Below are 20,585 nucleotides of genomic sequence, written 5' to 3' on the forward strand. Positions count from 1 at the left end.
TATAATTCCCATTCTTTTACTGAACAAATAAAAAAATTAAATTTTAGAAATGTTCCCAAAGATTTGACAACTCAAACTAGGCTAACATGGGAAAAAGAGATATTTTTTAAATAGTCTTAAAAAATTCTTAGCAACAATTTGTTCTCCCAAATAGGAGGTTAACCACTCTCTTTTTAACATTTCATAACCTTCTAATTTGTTCAGCAGCCTTGTTTTTCTTTGATGATGTGGACCACGAGCCAACAAGCTATGGCCCCCAGACCAAATGCAGCCTGCCACCAAAAAATGTACAGTCCCTAAGCTAAGACTGGCTTTTATGGTCTTAAATGGTTGGAAAGAAAAAGGAATATTTTGTGACACGTGAAAATCATATGAGGGGCCAGCCTGGTGCGCAGAGATTAAAGTTCACACGTTCTGCTTCTGGGCGGCCCGGGGTTCGCCGGTTCAGATCCCGGTTGCGGACATGGCACTGCTTGGCAAAAGCCATGTTATGGTAGGCATCCCATGTATGAAGTAGAGGAAGATGGGCATGGATGTTAGCTTAGGGCCAGTCTTCCTCAGCAAAACGAGGAGGATTGGCAGTAGTTAGCTCAGGGCTAATCTTCCTCAAAAAACAAAAAGAAAAGAAAATCATATGAAATACAAATTCAGTGTCCATAAATGAAGTGCTTTTGGAATGTGGCCACACTCATTTGTGTACGTGTTGTCTATGGCTGCTTTTGTGCTACAGTGTCAGACTTGAGTGGCTGCTACAGAGAACCAGAAAGCCCAAAATATTTACCATCTGGCTCTTTACAGAAAAAACTTGCCAACCTTTCATATGGAATAAACTTCAGTCCTATTCCCATTCAAATTGTACCAGATTCTGAATTTCCAAGCCTAAAAAAATGCTTTGCTCTGGTTTAGATAAAAGATCATTTCCTTCCTTTAAGAACATCCTGTAACACCACAATGCTACAGAAAAAAAGTGGGCACAGTTGTCTAAATAAGACTCACTTCACATCAGCATCATAAATTATCTAAAACTTGGAATCTCAAGGAAACTAAATATCCCCCTGCTCTTTTTTTTTTTAACGGTAATTCACTTAACACATGCTTTTCCTGTACCATAAGATAAACATCACCTCAGTCCCAGTCAGCATTTGGCTAATTTTGGCTCAGTCAAAACAGAAGAAAACCTGGACACAGGCCCTGTGCTGTGACATCAGTAAGATGAACTCTCGGTGAATGTGAGTGCGCGGCCGTCTGCTTTGGAAGGCCTCATTTTGGCATTAGCCCTATGGAGCACCAATCCTCATGGAGCAGGAAAGGCCCTTCCTATCATGGCTGGCTTAACAGGCAATCTGTGTGTCAGAAGGGCCCATGCCAGGTTTAATGCTTTGCTGTCACCTCTTGAAATTCTTAACGATTTTTTAATAAGAGATCTTGCATTTTCATTTTGTGCTAGGCTCACAAATTATATAGCTGGTCCTGCTTCCTATAGATGGCTACGTACAGGCAACAGCATTTCGGGGAATGTGAAAGAAAGCTCCTGCACAATGAATTTTTTGCTCCATATCCACATGTCCTGTGGAGGAAAATGTACGGCAGGATCTTGTAGAGAAGATCTTGCTTTGTCTCACTTACAAACAGTGTGAATCAGAGGTAGATGATGAACTCCTCCGAGCCTCTTTGTTCTCACCCATAAAATGGGCTGATAATATTTATTCCGTCCCAGGGGCTTGTTTTGAGGATCCAAGGAGGCAATGTGGGTGAAAGCATGCACTTGGAGAGCTGGGAAACCCGTATAGAAATACAAAGCACCCTTTCCTTAAGGATTGAGCAAGGAGATGCCACAGGAGGTCTCCCATGGGGCTCTGAGCTGGCCTCGTCACTGCTCTCCTGCTGCTCCTTAAATCAGTCTCACACTGCAGCCCAAGCGATTTGCAAAAACAAAGCCGTGCTCCTGTCACTGCCCTGCTTAAAACCCTTCAGTGGATCTTCTCTGCCCTTAGGACGCGGCAGAGGTCTTGTAACAGTGACTATGGGCCCTGAAATCCAGGTACCTCTTAAGCTAAAATGAACCTCAAGGAAAGAATAACCTGAACAAATGGCATGTGAGAGCAACCCAAGAAGGGCCTGGGTCATAGATGTTTCTCTCTAAAACAAACGGATGGTCCAAGAACATCATTCAACTTATCTTGAGACTTGAGACTGAGCATCTCTAAGGAGGGAGGCAGGTCTTATTCTTGTGCCAGGATCTAGAGCAATACCTGGCCTCGAGCGGATATGAAAGAGAGGTTAATGGTGAGACTGAGTCAGGTAGCTTGGAGTTATAGCTTCCTCGGCCACCTGTTAGGGCTGGAACCTGGGGCGGGTCACTGAGCCTCCAGTTCCTCTCATGCTGCTGTGAGGATTAGGTAAGACACGGCATAGAAGTGCCTGCTTCAGTGCCTGGCACATGATGAGAAGCTGGGACATGGTAGGTCCTGCTCCATCAATTGTAGGATCTGGAGTTCACTGTATCAATAGCAGTGACCTTACTAAAACAGTTTGTATTTCCTTATATTGTGTAAGGACTCATCATTTTATCCACAAGTAATATGCAAATAGACTAGAATGTGGTCGAGATCATTACTGGTAAATTTCTTGAATGACTAGGTTTGAAACTTCTAAAAGTAATTCAATTTCAGACTCTGATTTTGGTTGCTCTACCAGTTTTCGCACTTCTTACCTGTGGATAGTTTTCTAATGAATGTTTAAAAGCAGTAACACTGTAAACACCTTCTTTAAAGATAAAAACTCCTTTTTCAACTTACCCTTTCATATCTTGATTCAATTCTTTTTAATGTTTCATACCCTGAGTCTCTTGGGATATAGGCGGTTATGTGGCTATTTTCTGGTCTGTTTATTTGTTTTGTTTTTCCAAAAGGACAATCTCTGGATAAAATGTGGAGTATTGTTTTATATATCTGAACACAGCCAGCTGGGTCCTCTTCTCGAGAACACCCGGTGATCTCAGGGAAAACCATTTCCTCCCAGAATCCCTCATGGTGGCCCCATCTAACTATTTTGGAGACATGAACCCATTAACCTGTTTAGAGTAATTGATATCCTACCCAAGAAAATGCACACACGATTTTGCACGCATTATTTTCCCCAGAGGGTTTATGGACCCCGGGAAGCCCACCCATGGTAGTGTCAGGGATGAGTGGTCTCAGTTTGAACCCCTTCCCTAACATACTAACTACTAGTAAAAGCTTAATATATGCCCCTCCAACTTCTCCATCTTCCATATGTATTTGCATTTTAACAGGGGGAAACTTGGCCCGACTGAGGGGACTCAAATTGTACCAGTGGAATTTGAATGCCAGGCTCTAGCAATAGGCATGAAGTAGAGGAATCTTAGGCCAGGGGCAAGCCATTACTCATTATTCATTTATTGTGTATTATATTTACTTTTCTTGAAATTTTCAAACACAATTATGGTTTCATACCAACACACTCCCAAGCCTCCTTATCAAGGATTTAATAGCTGGAATCCTGCCCAAACAACGTTTGTAAGCCAGGATCATAAACATAAAAACAGAGACGGCCCGAATGTTAACACACTGCTATTTTGCAGGATGAAAACTCATACTATATCAGTGAAGTGGGCGCCTATTTGACTGTCTCAAATCCAGGTAAGGAGCTGGAGAAGGCTATTCCCCCAGCAATAACACGGTGTTTCTGGTTCTGGTCATTTTTTATCCCATCGAATTTGCTAATCTTTGCCGCTACTTTTGAGAAACAGACTGAGAGAGTACCCAGCAACATAACTTTGAGGGAACTTACTGTATCTTTGTGTGCTTCCTTTTGCTCATCTGCTCATGAAGGAGGTTGGACAACATGAGGTCGGAGATTGCGATCAGCAACAATAGAGAGTTAGTGACTGCTCCACAGATTTGCTATTGATGCTACAGTTTGTTCTACACCCTTGGAAGCATGCATTTGTTCTGTGAAAATGGAGCGAGTGCCGGCTAGCTGCCAAGCCCTTTAGTGGGCCCGGGGATCCATAATTATCCAAACATATAGTCCCTGCCCTCATGGAACTTACATTCTAGAAGGGGGAACTTTACATTCTATAAAATTATAATACATTGTTCAGCGGTGATCAGTTCTATGAGCAAACACAAGCCAGATGGGGGTGGGGAGGACTGGAAAGATGCTTTAGGAAAGCAGGGAATACTTTAGGTATAGGTACTTTAGGGTGATAGAGAAGCCCTCAGGGAACGAAGGCCTCTCTGAAGAGGTGAAGCTTGAGCAGAGAGATGTCCCCATTTGGGGACATCTGGGCCTGGGGAAGCTCTTTCCAGGTGGCAGGAACAACAGATGCACAGGCCCTAAGGAGGGAACTCACTAGTGTGTTCAAGGACCAGCAGGGGCCAGTGTGCCTGAGAGAGTGAGCAAAGCAGCTGGTGAGGTCTGAGGGGCAGCCAGGCCAGAGCATGCGGGGCCTGTGGGCGAGGCAAGGTCAGGCTCCAGATTTTATTCTTAAGTGTGAAAGGATGCCATTGGAGGGTTTGGTGTAAGGAAATCATCTATCAGATTTACCTTTACAAAGGTTCACTTTGGTTGCTGTGTGGAGACTCGCCCATAGTGGGGCAAGTTGAGAGAACTCCTGCAATGTTCACTTCTAGAAAAGTAATCCTCCCAGTCAAGTCAGAGAAGTTTCTCAGAGGCCTCAAACGTTTCTGGGGAAAGCCCAGACTTAGACAGCAAACTGTTACAGAGCACCTCCTCCATGCCAGGTTCTGTACCGAGAGTTTTCATGTCTGTTTTCTCCTTTTCAAAAGTCTTTCGACTGAGGATGTTGTCAATGATTATTGGTTAAATCTGAGTAGATGTCATAGTTGACACTTTCATATACATTAACTCACTTAGCCGAGTCTCCTCATAGAGGCTGAGGAATAAATGGTGTCAATGCTAACATCAGTTAGCTAATGTTTTCACTAGGAATGGATCAAATTTTAGCTAGTAATGGGGTAGCAGTGTCTCAAGAGGCAGGGGGAGGGAGAGTTAGGTTAGAAACTAACTTAGAGGCTGAGGGAGGGGATAAAACAATTCTAGGTCCCAATGCTCAAGGTTCAGCAGTGGCAGAGGAGCTGTAGTAGTAACAGAAGTTATCATGTTCATGTCAATGGTGGTGGTGGTATAAGTAACAGTAGTTAGTTGTAACTACAGTGTTAATGACCATTGTAATGTTAGTAGGCGTGCTAGTAGCAGACCATCCAGGATGTGACACATGATACAGTAGTGTACACGGATAATTCAGTACATCATGTAGGACATTTGCGTGTACAAATGCAGGAGTGTACAGTAAATACTGCAGTAATGGGCGGGAGACCCAATAGCAGAGTGGGTAAGATAAGGTCTGGAGTCAGACTGCTTGAGCCCAAATACCACGTACTAGCTGTATGATCTTAGGCAAACGTTTTCAACTCTCTGACTCTCTGTTTCTTCATCTGTAAAGTGGAGAGAGTAGTACCTACAGTAGTCCCCTGCTTATCCGAGGGGGAGTCTTTCAAAGACCCCCAGTGGATGTCTGAAACCACAGAAAGTGCCAAATACTATATGTACCATGTTTTTCCCTATACATACGTACTTACAATAAAGTTTAATTTATAAATTAGGCACAGTAAGAGATTAACAACAATAACATAATAAAATGGAACAATTATAACAATATACTGTAATAAAAGTTACTGTAGATCTTAACAACCTCAGCATATGATTTTTTTCCTTTCCTTATTAAGTCGAGAACTTTCACCTTTTCATTTAAAGGAAGCATTTTACAGCTTCTCTTTGGCATATCCGAATTGCAGCATCACTACCTTTGTGCTTGGGGCCATTATGAAGTAAAGTAAGGGTGAGTGAACACAAGCACTGCGATACCGTGACAGTGGATCTGATAACCAGCTGCTAAGTGACTCGCAGACGGGTCGCGGGTAGCGTACACAGCGAGGATGCGGCTGGACAAACGGATGATTCTTGTCCAAGCGGGATAGAGCAGGAGGGTGTGAGATCTCACCACCCTACTCAGGACAGTGCCCAATTTAAAACTTATGAGTTGTTTATTTCTGGAATTTTCCATTTAATATTTTCAGACCACTGACTGCAGATAACTGAAACCATGGAAAGAGAAACCACGGATAAGGGCAGACTGCTGTATCTCAAAAGACTGTTTGTTATCAGAACGAAGCAGGAGAGGGCATGCAACATACTTGCACAGCGCCCAGCACACAGTGAGCAGACCCTCAACGTGTAGTGTTATCTCAGAGGGCAAACAAGCCACAGAGACAGGCAAGGACGGAGACTCCCAGGCCCCCTCACTAACAGCCCGTGGGTATTCCTTGGAGGCATAACTTTGGTGAATTCACTGAGGCCCATGGTCTGGTCTTCAACCCCAGGAGCTGTCAGCACACCCTGAGGTAGCAGCTGTCTCTTCAAGGAGACTGATGTTAAACAAGGTCACAAAACTGATGTATACAATCAGAATGCCAGTTTGCTCATTTCTCATGCCACTATTTCTTACTCTAACTGCCAAGGGGACCAGACAGTGTGGTCCTCTGGCCAGTGAATTTTCTCTCACTCAGGAAGCTAAAGTATACTCAAAAGGGCACTTTATGAATGTGGAATTAGGGCAAATAGAGTTAATTGTATGATTAAAATGTTGAACCCATCTGCTTGAAGCATATACCTCCTTGTGAGGGGTGTATCCATCACCACACAGGGCGAGTCCTCGAGCAGGTCTTTCTCTCTCCAGCAGCACTCCAAGGAGCAAAGACGGGCCTCTTCCTTCTCTCTGTTTCCATGGATGGATGCAACAACCCCCTCCAGTGATCCACTTAGTCCCTCCTTTTGCTATACTAATACTTTCAGTCTGGGGATACCAAAATGTTCCACTTGGGAATTTGCATGTCTCTGCTCTGATTCATTAAGGGTTCATGTAGGGGGCCGGCCTGGTGGCACAGTGGTTAAGTGTACCTGGTTGGCTTCGGCGGACCGGGGTTCGATGGTTCAGATCCCAGGTGTGGACATGGCACCATTTGGCATGCCATGCTGTGGTAGGCGTCCCACATATAAAGTAGAGGAAGATGGGCATGGATGTTAGCTCAGGGCCAGTCTTCCTTAGCAAAAAGAGGAAGATCGGCAGCACATGTTAACTCAGGGCTAATCTTCCTCAAAAAAGAAAAAGCGTTCATGTTATTTTGTCTCAGAGACCAGTCTTACTTCTTTTATTTCTGAAGTTTTTTGGGACACTTCACTGTAGACCCCAAGCATTAGCACAAGTCACCACCAACTCTACCCACAATGATTTAAAATAATGGAAGAAAACATTCCCCAAAGTTTTCATTTCAATGTTACCACTTTCCAATTTATGTGAGGTTGCCCCCATATGCTCCAAACAGAGCACCAGGAAAAGTCCCCGGCAAGCACCAGGGTGATTTTTCATGGGGAGAAGGTGGCAGAACTCTGAAGAGCCACGACTAAAGGAAAGCCATTATACTGCACATGGGCTGCCCAGCAACAGCTGGAACTCAGTGGATATTTGCCAGGATTCTTATATGCTTCTATTTCACCTTTGTGTTTTCAGAGAAAACTTACCAAGGAATGAAAAGTTCTGTGGTGATGTTTGAGACTGTGATTGGGCATTCCTTCAAGTGTGTGAGTGAACAGAGCCTCGAGCTGTCAACCCAGCTTCACCTGAAAACAATGAATGTCCAACTTCAAGCCTTTGATTTCGAAGACGACAACTTTGGAAATGGTAAGTTAAGGGTTCATCCTGTCACAGACATAAACTTCAGAGACCCAGGGGTAGTTTCACGTTGTCTTTGTTTGAAGCTGTCAAAGGGACAAGGATCACTGAGTTTCCTAGAAGAGTAGGATTGCACAAAGCTTTTAGGGCCAAGTTTCTCTGGCCAACCCTCCCTCCCACCATTCCTCTATGAGTTAATACCAACCTCAGAATCAGACACCTTAACTCACTCATGTCCACTGCTCTCCCACGGCAGAGTACATTCTCCTTGTCTGACCAAAATATGTCCTCTGATATTTAAACACCCCCACACACGAACACAACAAACATTCAACCAAAAAGTCAGAAAGCATTATCTGCAAACTCCCCTTAGGAGCTGTTGAGTACTGGTAACCTCAGGTATATTTGGAGAACACTTTAAAGATCCTGAGTACTAGTGATGTCTAAAAGTCAAGATTTCAGGATAGATTCTTTCCCCCTTGCAGAGGGAAAAGAGAAAGATGTGGTCATTCAAGACAGAAATACACGCTGTGGGATCCCCTCTTCTCAAATACAAGCTGCCCCACCCTGCTAGTACTTCCTCATAGTTAGTTTCCATGACACTTCTGCTTTGGGTTGTAACCACCACAGAGGGAAGCAGGTCCTGGAGGAAGGTGAGGGGAAGACCAGGGTGACTTTCCAAAAAAGCCCGGTCCTCCCTGCCCAGGGCGCGGCGTTGCAAGGATTTCTACCTCTGACCAGGAATTGAACTGCAGGCTCCGGAACATCCTCTCCCCATCGCTCAACGACACTATGAGTACCTCTCACTTATCAAAAGTAGATTTAGCTAGAAGTTTAGCCGTAAATTAAATTGCTATAATGTGAATCTGATTTCTGTTTGAGTTCCATTATAAAGTTGAAGATGTGTCTGGCAGAAAACTTCTGGTATATTTGGCGGAAAGCAGTTGACAAAGGAAGGATTAAAGTGTTGCTGGCCTTGGACCCCCTGATTTCTGCAGTTTTGTCTGAGTCTTACAATCTCTATCTTTGCTTTGGACCTTTACCACAGTCCTAAGGTTAAATACTAAAATTTGTGGGGCTGGCCCCATGGCCGAGTGGTTAAGTTCCACTCCTCTTCAGTGGCCCAGGGTTTCGCTGGTTCAGATCCTGGGCGCGGACATGGCACTGCTCATCAGGCCATGCTGAGGCAGCGTCCCACATAGGACAATCAGAGGCACTCACAACTCGAATATGCAACTATGTACTGGGGGGCTTTGGGGAGAAGAAGAAGGCAAAAAAAAAAGATTGGCAACAGTTGTTAGCTCAGGTGCCAATCTTTAAAAAAAAATAGGTTAGCTAAAAATAAATAAAATTTGTTAGTAGGTGTTGCCCCCAGTTTGTCATGTGATCTTAAAAATAAGGTGCACACTTGCTCTTCCTGCCCCTCAGAACCTCTGTGAGGCAGGAAGTGAGCAGGTCTGGGAACCGCTTAGTGGCAGAGATGACAAATAAAACCACTCAGCAGCACACACCTGACCTTCTATTAGCAGTGCTCACAGGGAGATGTACAAAAGCTAACTTTTCATTCTTCCCTCTCCCCCGCTCACCATCTCGTACAAATAGTCCCAAAGCCCCGTCAATTCTCCCTCCAAATTATTTCTCATTCCACTGTCACTGCTTCAGCTCAATTCCATATTCCCAGTCTTTGTTCTTCAAATTTCACTAAAGACACTCAACTGTGAAGTTGTTTGTTATTCTGTAAATAACATTTTCTACCAGAGAGTAAGAGAAGAGGAAAAAAGGAGCAAGTTAAAAAATAAAAGTTACCACACGACATGATGTTATAAAAAAATACATGTACTGTGGGACCACAGAGGCAGGTGTGAGTAACAGTGTTGGGAGAAGGGGTCGGAAAGTCCTGAGCAATGGGTGACATTTCAACAGGGGTTCCAAGAACTGGAGAGGAGTCCAGCAAGTGTGTAAACAGCCCTATCAAAGAGAATGGTCATCCCAAACAGAGACTCCTGATGCCCACATTCTCAACCCCTCTTCCCGAAAAACCTGGAGCCTGCAAAATGTTTCTCAAGTCCTAGGAGCCCCAGGCTGTCCAGCAGCCCCTTTAAGAAGCATAGAGTGTTTTGGTTTTTTTTTTTTTTTTGAGGAAGATTAGCCCTGAGCTAACATCTGCTGCCAATCCTCCTCTTTTTGCTGAGGAAGACTAGCCCTGTGCTAACATCCATGCCCATCTCCCTCTACTTTATATGTGGGATGCCTGCCACAGCATGGCTTGTCAAGCAGTGCCATGTCCGCACCCGGGATCCGAACCGGCGAACCCCAGGCCGCCGAAGCAGAACGTGCGCACTTAACCACTGTGCCACCCGGCCGGCCCCAAGGAGCATAGAGTCTGAATAAAAAATTTTGGCCATGTGATTTGGTGCGGGTCCCAGTTTCCAGGGTTGGGAAACATGGCTCTGAGGCTTACCCTGGCTTGAGAATCAAGACACGATTCTGATCCTCACCCTCTTGACCGACCCAGTGTTTCTCAAAGTTGGAGCTGCCTCCCAGCTGCATCAGAATCTCCTGGGCACTCCCTCGGACCCACTGAATCATAATTTCTTGGGCGTGGGGCCTGGGGATCTGCAAGTTCATACACTGCTGAAGTGATCACAAACACTACAAATTTCAGGTGGTTGCACTGACTTTTTCTCTCCCTGTTTTCACACATCTGTGTCTCTGAGGCAGCAAGTGGGAGGCCCAGCAGCTCCGTCTCCCCCTCAGTCTCCCTCTTGGGGATGCAGAGGCTGGCTGGGGCAGTATCACTTCCCAGCACTGTGGCCAGCCTGTAACACCTGTTACTCTGACTTCACTTGCAGCGGATGAATGCTTCAGTGACAGAAACAGGAGAGAGATCCCTGTGGCCGTGGGCCTGAGTATCACAGGACTGCTTGTCGTTTTGCTAACAGCCTGCCTGGTGGCCAGAAAGCAGCCCAGTAGAGGATACGAACGCATGTAAAACCCACCTTCTTCACAATGTGCAAGGTTAAGACCTTGGGGATTCTGGCTCCACATTCAGCCTGAAATGAAGGGATCGACTTTTTAGCTGTGTGTCCCACCCTCCCACTCTGATTAGGAAACCTAGCTGTCCACCACTGGGCCATCTGAAGGCTGGCTAAAATGAGCCCCCACCCCATCTTCTCCTGTTAGCGTAGGGAGGCTGTGCCATATGGGCTCAAATTCCATCTTCCGTACCTGATAATCCAGGGCTGGCTGCGAGAATTAGGGACCAGAGGCAGGGATATGAGCTAGGTTTGTGAGAAAGAGAAAGCAAATACCCAAAGGGACAACTGTGGGAAAGACATCTCCAAACTGTACTGACTTTTCTTATGCATTTTCAAGAGTCTCAATATCCAGTTTTTTAAAGAGAATATTACTTTTAAAAAACTGATCCATTTCAGAATAGATTCTAAAGTGATTTTAAACTCCTAGATTTTGACCAATTCCTGATTTACTTAAATTACAGATGGGCTAAATAGACTATCATTTTTAAAAAGACATATTCTATACTATTATAATGTATTATTAGTGAAAAACTAGAAAACTTCCCATAATTCATTTTTTTAATGTAAAGCACATACCTAAGATGTTGGCAAATGAAGAGACTCAGTAAATGTTAGTTCTCCAATTCCTTCACCTTCATTTGATGTCTGCCTTCTGAATGCTTTTTTTTTCTGCTTTATCTCTATTTTCCTTTGATTCTGGTCTATCCTTGTAAATTTGTTAATTTGGGCCATTGTGGGGAGAGGAGGCGAGCAAAGCTGCAAAACTTCATCAGAAATGGCAAGCAGAAGCAGTAGGTCTACCCCGATTATTACCCGCTTTCCTTTTTCAGCAAACATTTACAAAAAAATTGTAAACCAGGAAATTCTGATTGGAAGTGAGGGATGTCTGGAGGAAAAGTTCTATTAAAGTACGGCTGGGAATGTTACTCATGGTTTTCTATTACATTGACTATTAAATAGGAGAATGGGGGTCTTATTTCAGAGAAATAGGAGAGTAATGGACTTCTGGATGTTTTTAACTGCTTTTACCGAGAAGTTTTCTTGTTTTTCTACATTTTCCAGAGGTGCCACTTTTTATTTTTAACGGAAAGTTTGTGAAAGTTGGCAACGAGTTTCTAACCACTGCTTATCTAGGACAAGTACTGCTTTCCTTTGAGGTGTTTTAGCTCCCTCCACTTTCTCAGCAGTAAGCAGGGAGGGACGGCTGAATGTCAGGAAATTCCTGTTTCCTGCTTATAGCAGGAGATGTTGTTGAAAAGCTGGGGTGTGAGGAGCCTGTGTTGCCCAAAGTGACTCAGGTTTAACAGCAAGGGCTTGGCTCTAGAGAGAGGCCGTCTGCCTCCACCTGCTCCCTCCAACCAGCATCAATGGTACCCCCACTCCAGACTCTGTTTCCAGTTCTGCCTCAAGAGTTCTTGAAAGGTTCTATACTGCCGAGCACACGTTGTTTATTCATGGTGCCCCTAACCATTCTGTAGAATGACTAAAGGAGGGTTCATCTTCCAGCATGTGGAAAAAGAAATGCAATTAAAATCAAGAAAAGAAGGCTAAGGCTGTTTACTTAAGTTTCATTTTCCTTCCTACCGTCTTCAATGAGTTCTTCGGAGTGACGGCTACTGCCTAGACTTCTGTTATATACCCACCACCCACTCCTGCCAGTTATCTTTAAAATTACTTTGAATTAACATTCTAGTAACCTCAAAGAGCAAAGGTTTCATTTGAAAGACTAGGAAGTAAATGCCTGGACGCATTACTGCCTTGCAATTATGCCCACTTTCTGCAGTGACATCCTGGGGGGTCCCAAGGAGGGGAAGTGCTGGGATGGACACTGCGGCCAACTGCATGTCTGGAAGTGGCCTCCTCTGCCCCCTGGGGTTTGTGCTACCTCCGAGTCTGTCTCTTAGGGCTGCAGTTCAGTGGCTTCGAGGCTTATTGCAGAAGCTGCTTGTCACTTTCTGGGGTCAGGGCAGAAGGCTGCTGTGAACGCTTGCGATGCCCTGCAGGGACTTTCCTGACCTGTCTGCTGTCACTTGCCCCTTGCTGTTAGCTCACCTGCTGCTTGCCCATCCTGCTGGTTTTAACTCGTTTTTCCCCTTCTGCTGAGGGTAGTGTCCTGAATTCACCCCCTCCCCGCAACCCACCTGGAGATAATGGAAATCCTCCTAGAGATAATAGAAACCCTCACTAATGCCCACCCACGGGTAACCTAGCCATTGTTAATTTTGATACATTTCCCTCTCATGAATATTTTTTTACAGACTGGAAGCATACACAGTACACAATTTGCTATCCTTTTAACCTGTGCATCATAAGCGTTTCTTCATGCTGTTAAAGGTGCAAAGTATCATTGTTATGGCTGCCATGATGAATATGCTATCAACAATATACAGTAATTTGCTTGACTATTCTGTTACTGAGAATTTTTGTTGTTTCTAGGTCTTCACAATTATAATGTGATTAAAGAATTACATATGAATTACGTACAAAACAAACTTTGATTAACAAATGTGTATAAATGTGTGCCTGAATTTTGGTTTTGTCCCGTAGAATAAATTGTTTAAAATGATTGTAATTTATTCTTCAGTACCAATTCTTGATTTTTAAGAAAAAAATGGAAACAAAAGAAATACATATAGATGGTTAAAAGAATTTTAAGCACTATAGAAATTCATGAAATGAAAAATTGGAGTTAAAACAGTGACTAGAATTTTCCTTCTTCTCTAATAGATTGAGGGGGGAAAAGTTTTTAAAAATCATTAGTAGCAGTCAGTGTTATGTAACCTAATGCAACACACTTTTAAAACTGGTGAAAAAAAAGAAACAATTCAGGGGCCAGACCAGTGGCATAGTGGTTAAGTTTCCATGCTCCGCTTCAGTGACCTGGAGTTTGCAGGTTCAGATCCTGGGGGCAGACCTACAACCACTGTTCAAGTCACGCTGCGGCAGCGTGCCACATAAAATAGAGGAAGATTGGCACAGATGTTAGCTCAGTGACAATCTTCCTCAAGCAAAAAGAGGAAGATTGGCAACAGATATTAGCTCGGGGCCAATCTTCCTCACAAAAAAAGAAAGAAAGAAACAAGATTCAGAGGAAGAGTGGAGAGGGGCAGCAGAGCGGGACCCCTCACCCTGCCTCCTCTGACACACCTACCCAAGAAGCCATATGATGAGAGAAAAAGATCCTGTGATCTAGATTTTTAGAATGTCCACTAATCTAGGAGAAGTGAAAATGGGTACTGGGAAGACTAGGCCGAGTGAACACAGACTGATGGATGTGAAGCGAGGAGCCAACCCAGGACCAGAGGCTATGCCCAGGCTGGAGCTAGCTCCCCAGGTACAGAAAAGAAGGTAGAATCCCAATAGGGAGCTCAGCGGGAAACAGGAACTGATCTCAGCTACAGTGGGAAGAAAGGCACTAATTTACCTAAACAATATCATAGGTGTCGACAGATATAAAACATAGGTGATATTAGTGAAGGAGTTTACTCAGTAATCAGTGTGAGGAATTCGAACCCTGGGAAAACAGTTCAGCAGAGCGCTCTGATGGAACTGCTCCCAGGGGTGTGGGTTTAGGCGCAGCTTATATCTCTTTCACAAACAGCGCACATGCAGGAACAAGGAAAGGAAAAAAAGGAAACTTAGAAGTAGATTTCCAAAAAGAGGGGGATCGGACACATCTGGGTTTTTCTCTAGATTATACATTGAAGGTGGCATAAACAAGAATGCCTTGGTTATACATCAAACAAATTCTGAGATGCTGACATCAGCTATGTGTGGCGGGAGGCAAGGATGAGGGTCCTTAATTAGTCCCTCAGTCTCTAAGAAATGCGGCTGGGAAATGTGAGAGCGAGGTCCCCCTTTATCTCTTCCTGCTGTGGATCTGTCCAGCTGGCGTCTTCGGTCATGAGGTGTGGGGCTGCAAGGTTATTTGACACAGGCTGAGATGGCCCGCACAGCTGCTTCACAGCACAGTGTGGATTTTATTGGACTGACTTAAAGCCTACGCAGTTTGCTTACTTGATTGGCCTGTTAGACCAGGGAGAGGGGTCCCCGAAATCTGTCCTCATAGGAAATTCAGTGTCTGGATGAGATGCTCAAGCATGAGCAAGATGAAAAGAAACCACATGATCACTACGCAAAATTATTACAGCAAAATAACGATAATATAAATGTCAATTAAATTGGGGGTACAGAGTTTTCATTTTGGGAGAAGAAGAGATTCTGGAGAAGGAGCATGGTGATAGTTGCACAAAAATGTGAATATACTTAATGTCACTGAACTGTACGTTTAAAAACAGTTAAAATGACAAATTCTATGTTATGTTCATTTTACCATGGTTTTGAAAATTAAATTAAATTAAAGGAGGGAGGGTTAGAAAGGAATATCATTGAGAAAGTACAAAGAAAATATAACTCACGGAACAGAGAGAAATCCCTGATGATTGGTTTATGCTGAGGATCACTTAATAAGAATGTGAATTCCGTGTGACCGGAGCTCATAGATGAGATGTTATAAGGAAAGTGTGAGATGAATAGGAGATTTCGCTCCTAAGAAAACAAATCGACTCTCACAGCAGCACGCTTACATGATGAACAGAAATAGTAAGAAGCAGAATAGAGCTGAAAACTGAGTTATCTTCATGGAGAGAATGACTGAGATAGTCAGTTAATGCGGATAAAAGTTAAGATTATACCGTTACAGGGAAGATGCTAGGTGTGGAAGATATTCACATCATCTAAAGTAAGGATAATTGGTGCTTCTGAAGTAGAGAGTTCAAAAATAAAAGGAAGATATATTTGATGATGTAAGAGATTTTCCTTTACAGACGTAATTGAAGTTGCAGGCTGAGAGATCCCAGAAAAAAACTGCTATAGAAAGCTTAACATTAAGACATATCCAAAGTAAGCTATAGAACTTTAAAGATAAAGAAAGAATTCTTTAGACACACAAACTCCCCCGCCCTCTCAAAAAGCAAATCACCTAAGGGAAACCCTAAGGGAAAACAGCACCAAAAAATATTACTTCCGTGTAAATATAATAAGCAGATATCTTCAAACACGAAATAATTCAAGAGATAAAGCACCAATGAGCTCTTCTTAAAGATACCTTGACAATGAAATTTGAGGAGATCAGAGAGAAGCCACATTATAAACAAGGATATAGCCAACTATCCCTCAGGAATAGAGAAGTCACAGTTGACAAAAAAAGCATTTTATCTACTTAGTTACGTACAAAAAGCATTAAAGAATTATGGGTCTGAGATTTATCATACGAATACACTTTCTCGTATACAAAATGGTATATGTACCTAGCTATTCATTACAGCATTATTTGTAATAGCAAAAGATGGAAAACAAATCAAGGGTCCATCAATCTGGGACAGGTACATTCCACAGCAGAATACTATACAGTTATAAAAAGGAGTGAGAACACACATACTTATGTATGTACAACTAAAGTTATCCAAAATATATTGTTAAATGAAGAAAGCATAATGCATGATAGTGAGAAAAAAGGGAAAAGAAAATATATATTTATTTTTGCTTGTATCTCAAACAAGGGAAATATATATATGAAATGAAGTTGTGGTCTAATGAAAGGGGGAACTACAAAGATGAGACAAGGGTGGAAGTGCAGCTTCTGAATGTACGACAGCATTTTGTACTCTTTTGACTCGAAACAATTTTTTAAAACTATAGGAATGATAGCTATCAAATAGAATTGAAATATTGTAAACTTCAACGTTTTAAAAAATAATGTAACTATTCACAATTTGATTTGGGAAGAAGAGAGAAGGGAAACTGTTAGTAGTAATCTTTGAAAACAGTATCAATAGGTAGTATCTAAATTGGAAACAGTTTAGAAAACACACAATATCTCTAATTTATTTCTAACCTCTTAATACATTTTATGATCTTTTAATGTGTGTTTATAATCTCTTTTCTGAACCTTAAAGGGATCTTTTATGACACAATATTTCCTGTGACAAAATTACATTTATTTGAAGTGTAGCAATTTCTCCAGTTTTGTTTTAGTTTTTTTCTTCTATGAAATTCAAGTAAAATTAAAATGAATAATTTTGGTAAAATAGCACTTGTATGATCCTATTTTAATAAAAGTGCTTCTATTTATTTTTCCATCCATCTGTTGTTATAGTTGTGAAGAAAGACTCCGGAAATAATATTGGTTCATTCTTTATAATAATGTCGGTTCATATTTTAGCAATGATAATTTCTAGGTGAGTGGTTTCCAGGTGATTGGTTCTTACTTTTTTATTTGTGTTTTTCTAAATCATTTAAATTATTTATAATAAGCAAATATCATTTTTAAAAATAGAATGATTTTTCTGTAGGCATGCACATGAGCACACACACACTCATACATGTCAGAGGAAGCAAATGCCTCAGAAGGTTTACAGTGATTAATTCAAGTGGAAGAAATGTAGTGATTGGATAATTATTTTCTTTCTGTACTTTTCAGCCTGTTAAAAATGTTTAAACAATGTCATATTAAATAGTATAAAACTATAGGGAGAAAAAAGTTGCCTTCTACTCCCCACCCCACCCTTCCCCAGCTTCTTGTATATGTTTTCCCTCCAGGTGCACATGCACATTTGTTTGGGTTCATGAGATACTTCACAGATCTTCAGGAACTTCCCTATCAGCACATTGAAATCTACCACTTTTTCTTTTTTTTTTTTTTTGGTGAGGAAGACTGGCCCTGAGCTAACATCTGTTGCCAATTTTGTATGTGAGTGGCACCAAAGCATGGCTTGATGAGTGGTGTAGGTCCATGCCTGGGATCTGAACCCACGAACCCAGGCTGCTGAAGCAGAATGTGCTGAACTTAAACACTACACCACCGGGCCAGCCCCTACCCCATTCTTTTTCATGGCTACATTATATTCTATTATATGAGTGTACTATTTTAAATTTTTGATGGATATTTAGATTGTCCATTTTGCTCTCATAAAATGGAGATTATTGTAACACATCTTTGTATACTTATGTGAAAATATCTTTAATATATATTCCTAGTAGTGGAATTGTGGGTAGATATGTGCTTTACATTTTGTTTTAGCATTTTGGGGCTTTTTTCCAAATCATTTTAACTTCTTAACTTATCAATGTTCTTTTTTATCTAGGAAATATATGTATTTATTTAAATATATATAAATAACAAAATCATCATGTCCTCTAAGAGGGCTTATCATGCAAAGCAGATTTCCCTCTCTTTCCTTGAAGAGACAAAGCACTTTTAATTGATTTTAACAATTTCTAATGGTAGCTATCTCTATAATTCTTTTTAAAAATATTAAAAAGCTTGTCCTACTATTTCTTAATTTATCAGCCTTAAACTTCCTGCTATGGCAGATAAAGATTTAATACTTTTACACCATCCCTTTTATGGTTATATCACTATTTTTTGTTAAATCAGTAAGGTATATGTAAATATTGTCCACTGCGAAGTCAAACCGTGCATGACAAACACAGTTCCTGTCTTGTACAGTCTTTGTTTTGTTCCTGGAGCTTCTAATTACTGTTCCCTCTCTTTGGCCCCTCCTGATTCTTTTTTCTTGGACCTCAGGTAAGAATTGGGTTAATGGTGATCCTTGGTTCCTTGCAATATTGGTTCATGCAAGGACCTCAAGGATATATCCTCTTATCTATCCTTCAATAAGATATACAGTTCTCCATTTATTTCTATTCAGTCCAGTTCCCCTTTATCCCCAGGGCCCTCCTTTTTCCAGTGGAGACTCACTATGTTTTCAATGAACTGAATAAGTACTCTCTAATGGAATAAAGAAGAAAGCGTTTTGACAAATTTACAAACCTTCACTTTTAAGCTCTCATAAATCATTAGGTCTACTTTCTAGTATTTTTGGCTCACTAAAACCAACAAAAAAGAACTTTAAGTGCCACAGAAAATGTTTTATAAAGCAGATGAACATCACGTGTTTTCAGGAGGTCATGTGTAATTAGCGATGCCATCTCTTTTATATAAGCACGTCCCACTTCACAGCAAGCACAAGCACGCCTGGAAGAAAACAGGGCTAACAAGGGTTGAATATCTATTCACGGCTGAGAAGACAAGGTTACCTTATTCAATCCTCCAACAATCTTACATATTACTAGCTTACTTTATAAATGAGGAAATTGCATGGTTAAATAACACGGCCAAGTTCACACAGTGAGTGGAGGAATTAAAAGGCAAGCCCAGGTTTGACTCCAAAGCTCAGATTCTTACCACTCTGGCCTGCTTTCCCGTCTGTCCTCACCAAACCTCACCTGCTCTATTGTATTTGTTTTCTCTCTTAGTGGACGAGTGTTCGTCTGACTACACAGCTGTGCTTCCTGTGATTGGGGCCATCGTGCTTGGTCTCTTCGCTGTGGGTTTGATTGTCTATGGAGTCCGCGTAAGGCGCGAAGCATCTGGATACCAGAGAATCTAATTGGTGGCCAGGGGAAAAGAAAATAACGGAGTTTAGAGAATTCTCTCACTGTTGCCAGGATGTTGGAGACTTCCCATAGAATGTGGTTCCTTCCAACAACTTAAACCACCATCTTTCACAAAAAACAAGTCATTTCTTTAAGTTCAAGCAGCACATCAATTTCAAAATATTTTTTGTTCATTTTATGAAAGATCCAGTGAGCTGTTTGAGTATTTTCTAGTTTCTTTCTAGATATTTTCACTGCTCAAAGTCAGCATTTGAGATGTTAAATTAGCATAATGTATGTAAAGTGGTATATGCTTCCAAGTTATAAACTAAAGCATTGGTCATAATTAACACTGCTTATTCCCATTGGATATTTTATTTTACTCTTGATCTTTTCCATTTTAAAAAATCCCTCTCCTCTGTCTATAAAATGGACTTTCAGTTCTTTTACTGTCCATGTTTTATATGATTTACATATGCCTAGGGTCTCCTTTTCCATTTTGTGTTTTTTAAAATTTTTTTTATTTTTCCTTTTTCTCCCCTGGTACATAGTTGTGTACTTTTAGTTGTGGGTCCTTCTAGTTGTGGCATGTGGGACGCTGCCTCAGCATGGCCTGATGAGCAGTGCCATATCCGCACCCAGCATTCAAATCGGCAAAACCCTGGGCTGCCGAAGCAGAGCGTGCAAACTTAACCACTTGGCCATGGGGGCGACCCCTTAAGTGTTTTTTAAAAATCATCAGAAAGAACAACATATCACAGGTTATCTAGGTTTTTGATGTGACACCAACAAGAGGAACAAATCAACTTTTATTCTCTATCTTGATGACTCCTACTCTAGAATCACTAAAGACTAAGAATTTGATGGCTATGGACAACAGAACTAAATAATAAGCAAGAAACAATAATAATGTCCCTTAATTATTGAACGCATATGTGCCAAACACTAGCCTAAACAGTTTATGTACGTCTTGTCTAATTTTCACAACTTACTCAGACTAAAGGAAATTAATCAGTTAAATGTCACCCACAGGCTGGCCCTGGTGGCCTAGTGGTTAAGTTCAGCATACTCCTCTTTGGTGACCTGGCTTTGGTTCCAAGGTGTGGACCTACACCACTTGTCTGTCTGGGGTGTGCTGTGGTGGGGACTCACATACAAAAAGAGGAGGATTGACTATGGATATTGGCTCAGGGTGAATCTTCCTCAGCAAAAACAAAAGAATCCCCTATAACCCAGCTAACAAGTGGCAGAGGCAGAATCTGATTTCTTGTTGGTCTGGTACGAAGGTCTCTGGTCTTCTCACTATACCAAGTTGCCTACAAGAACAATGA

At 41.9% G+C, this 20,585-nt stretch overlaps 1 protein-coding gene across 3 annotated transcripts in view; it reads left to right on the forward strand.

The window, feature by feature from the left end:
• Positions 1 to 19,604, forward strand: part of LAMP3 (lysosomal associated membrane protein 3) — a 33,257-nt gene extending 13,653 nt beyond the window's left edge. Inside the window, exons 4-6 of one of the 3 annotated variants that reach the window (XM_014846236.3) lie at positions 3,605 to 3,662; positions 7,616 to 7,786; positions 19,135 to 19,604. In XM_014846236.3, the coding sequence (XP_014701722.2) occupies positions 3,605 to 3,662; positions 7,616 to 7,786; positions 19,135 to 19,268 (363 nt within the window). In that variant the 3' untranslated portion in view covers positions 19,269 to 19,604. Of the gene's footprint in view, positions 1 to 3,604; positions 3,663 to 7,615; positions 7,787 to 8,407; positions 8,765 to 10,629; positions 11,697 to 19,134 lie in introns of those variants that run through there. The other 2 variants (XM_014846235.3, XM_044771147.2) reach the window with 2 other exon arrangements.
• Positions 19,605 to 20,585: the final 981 nt, after the last annotated feature.

The sequence above is a fragment of the Equus asinus genome, chromosome 5, assembly GCF_041296235.1.
Source record: "Equus asinus isolate D_3611 breed Donkey chromosome 5, EquAss-T2T_v2, whole genome shotgun sequence".
Lineage (NCBI taxonomy): Eukaryota > Metazoa > Chordata > Mammalia > Perissodactyla > Equidae > Equus > Equus asinus.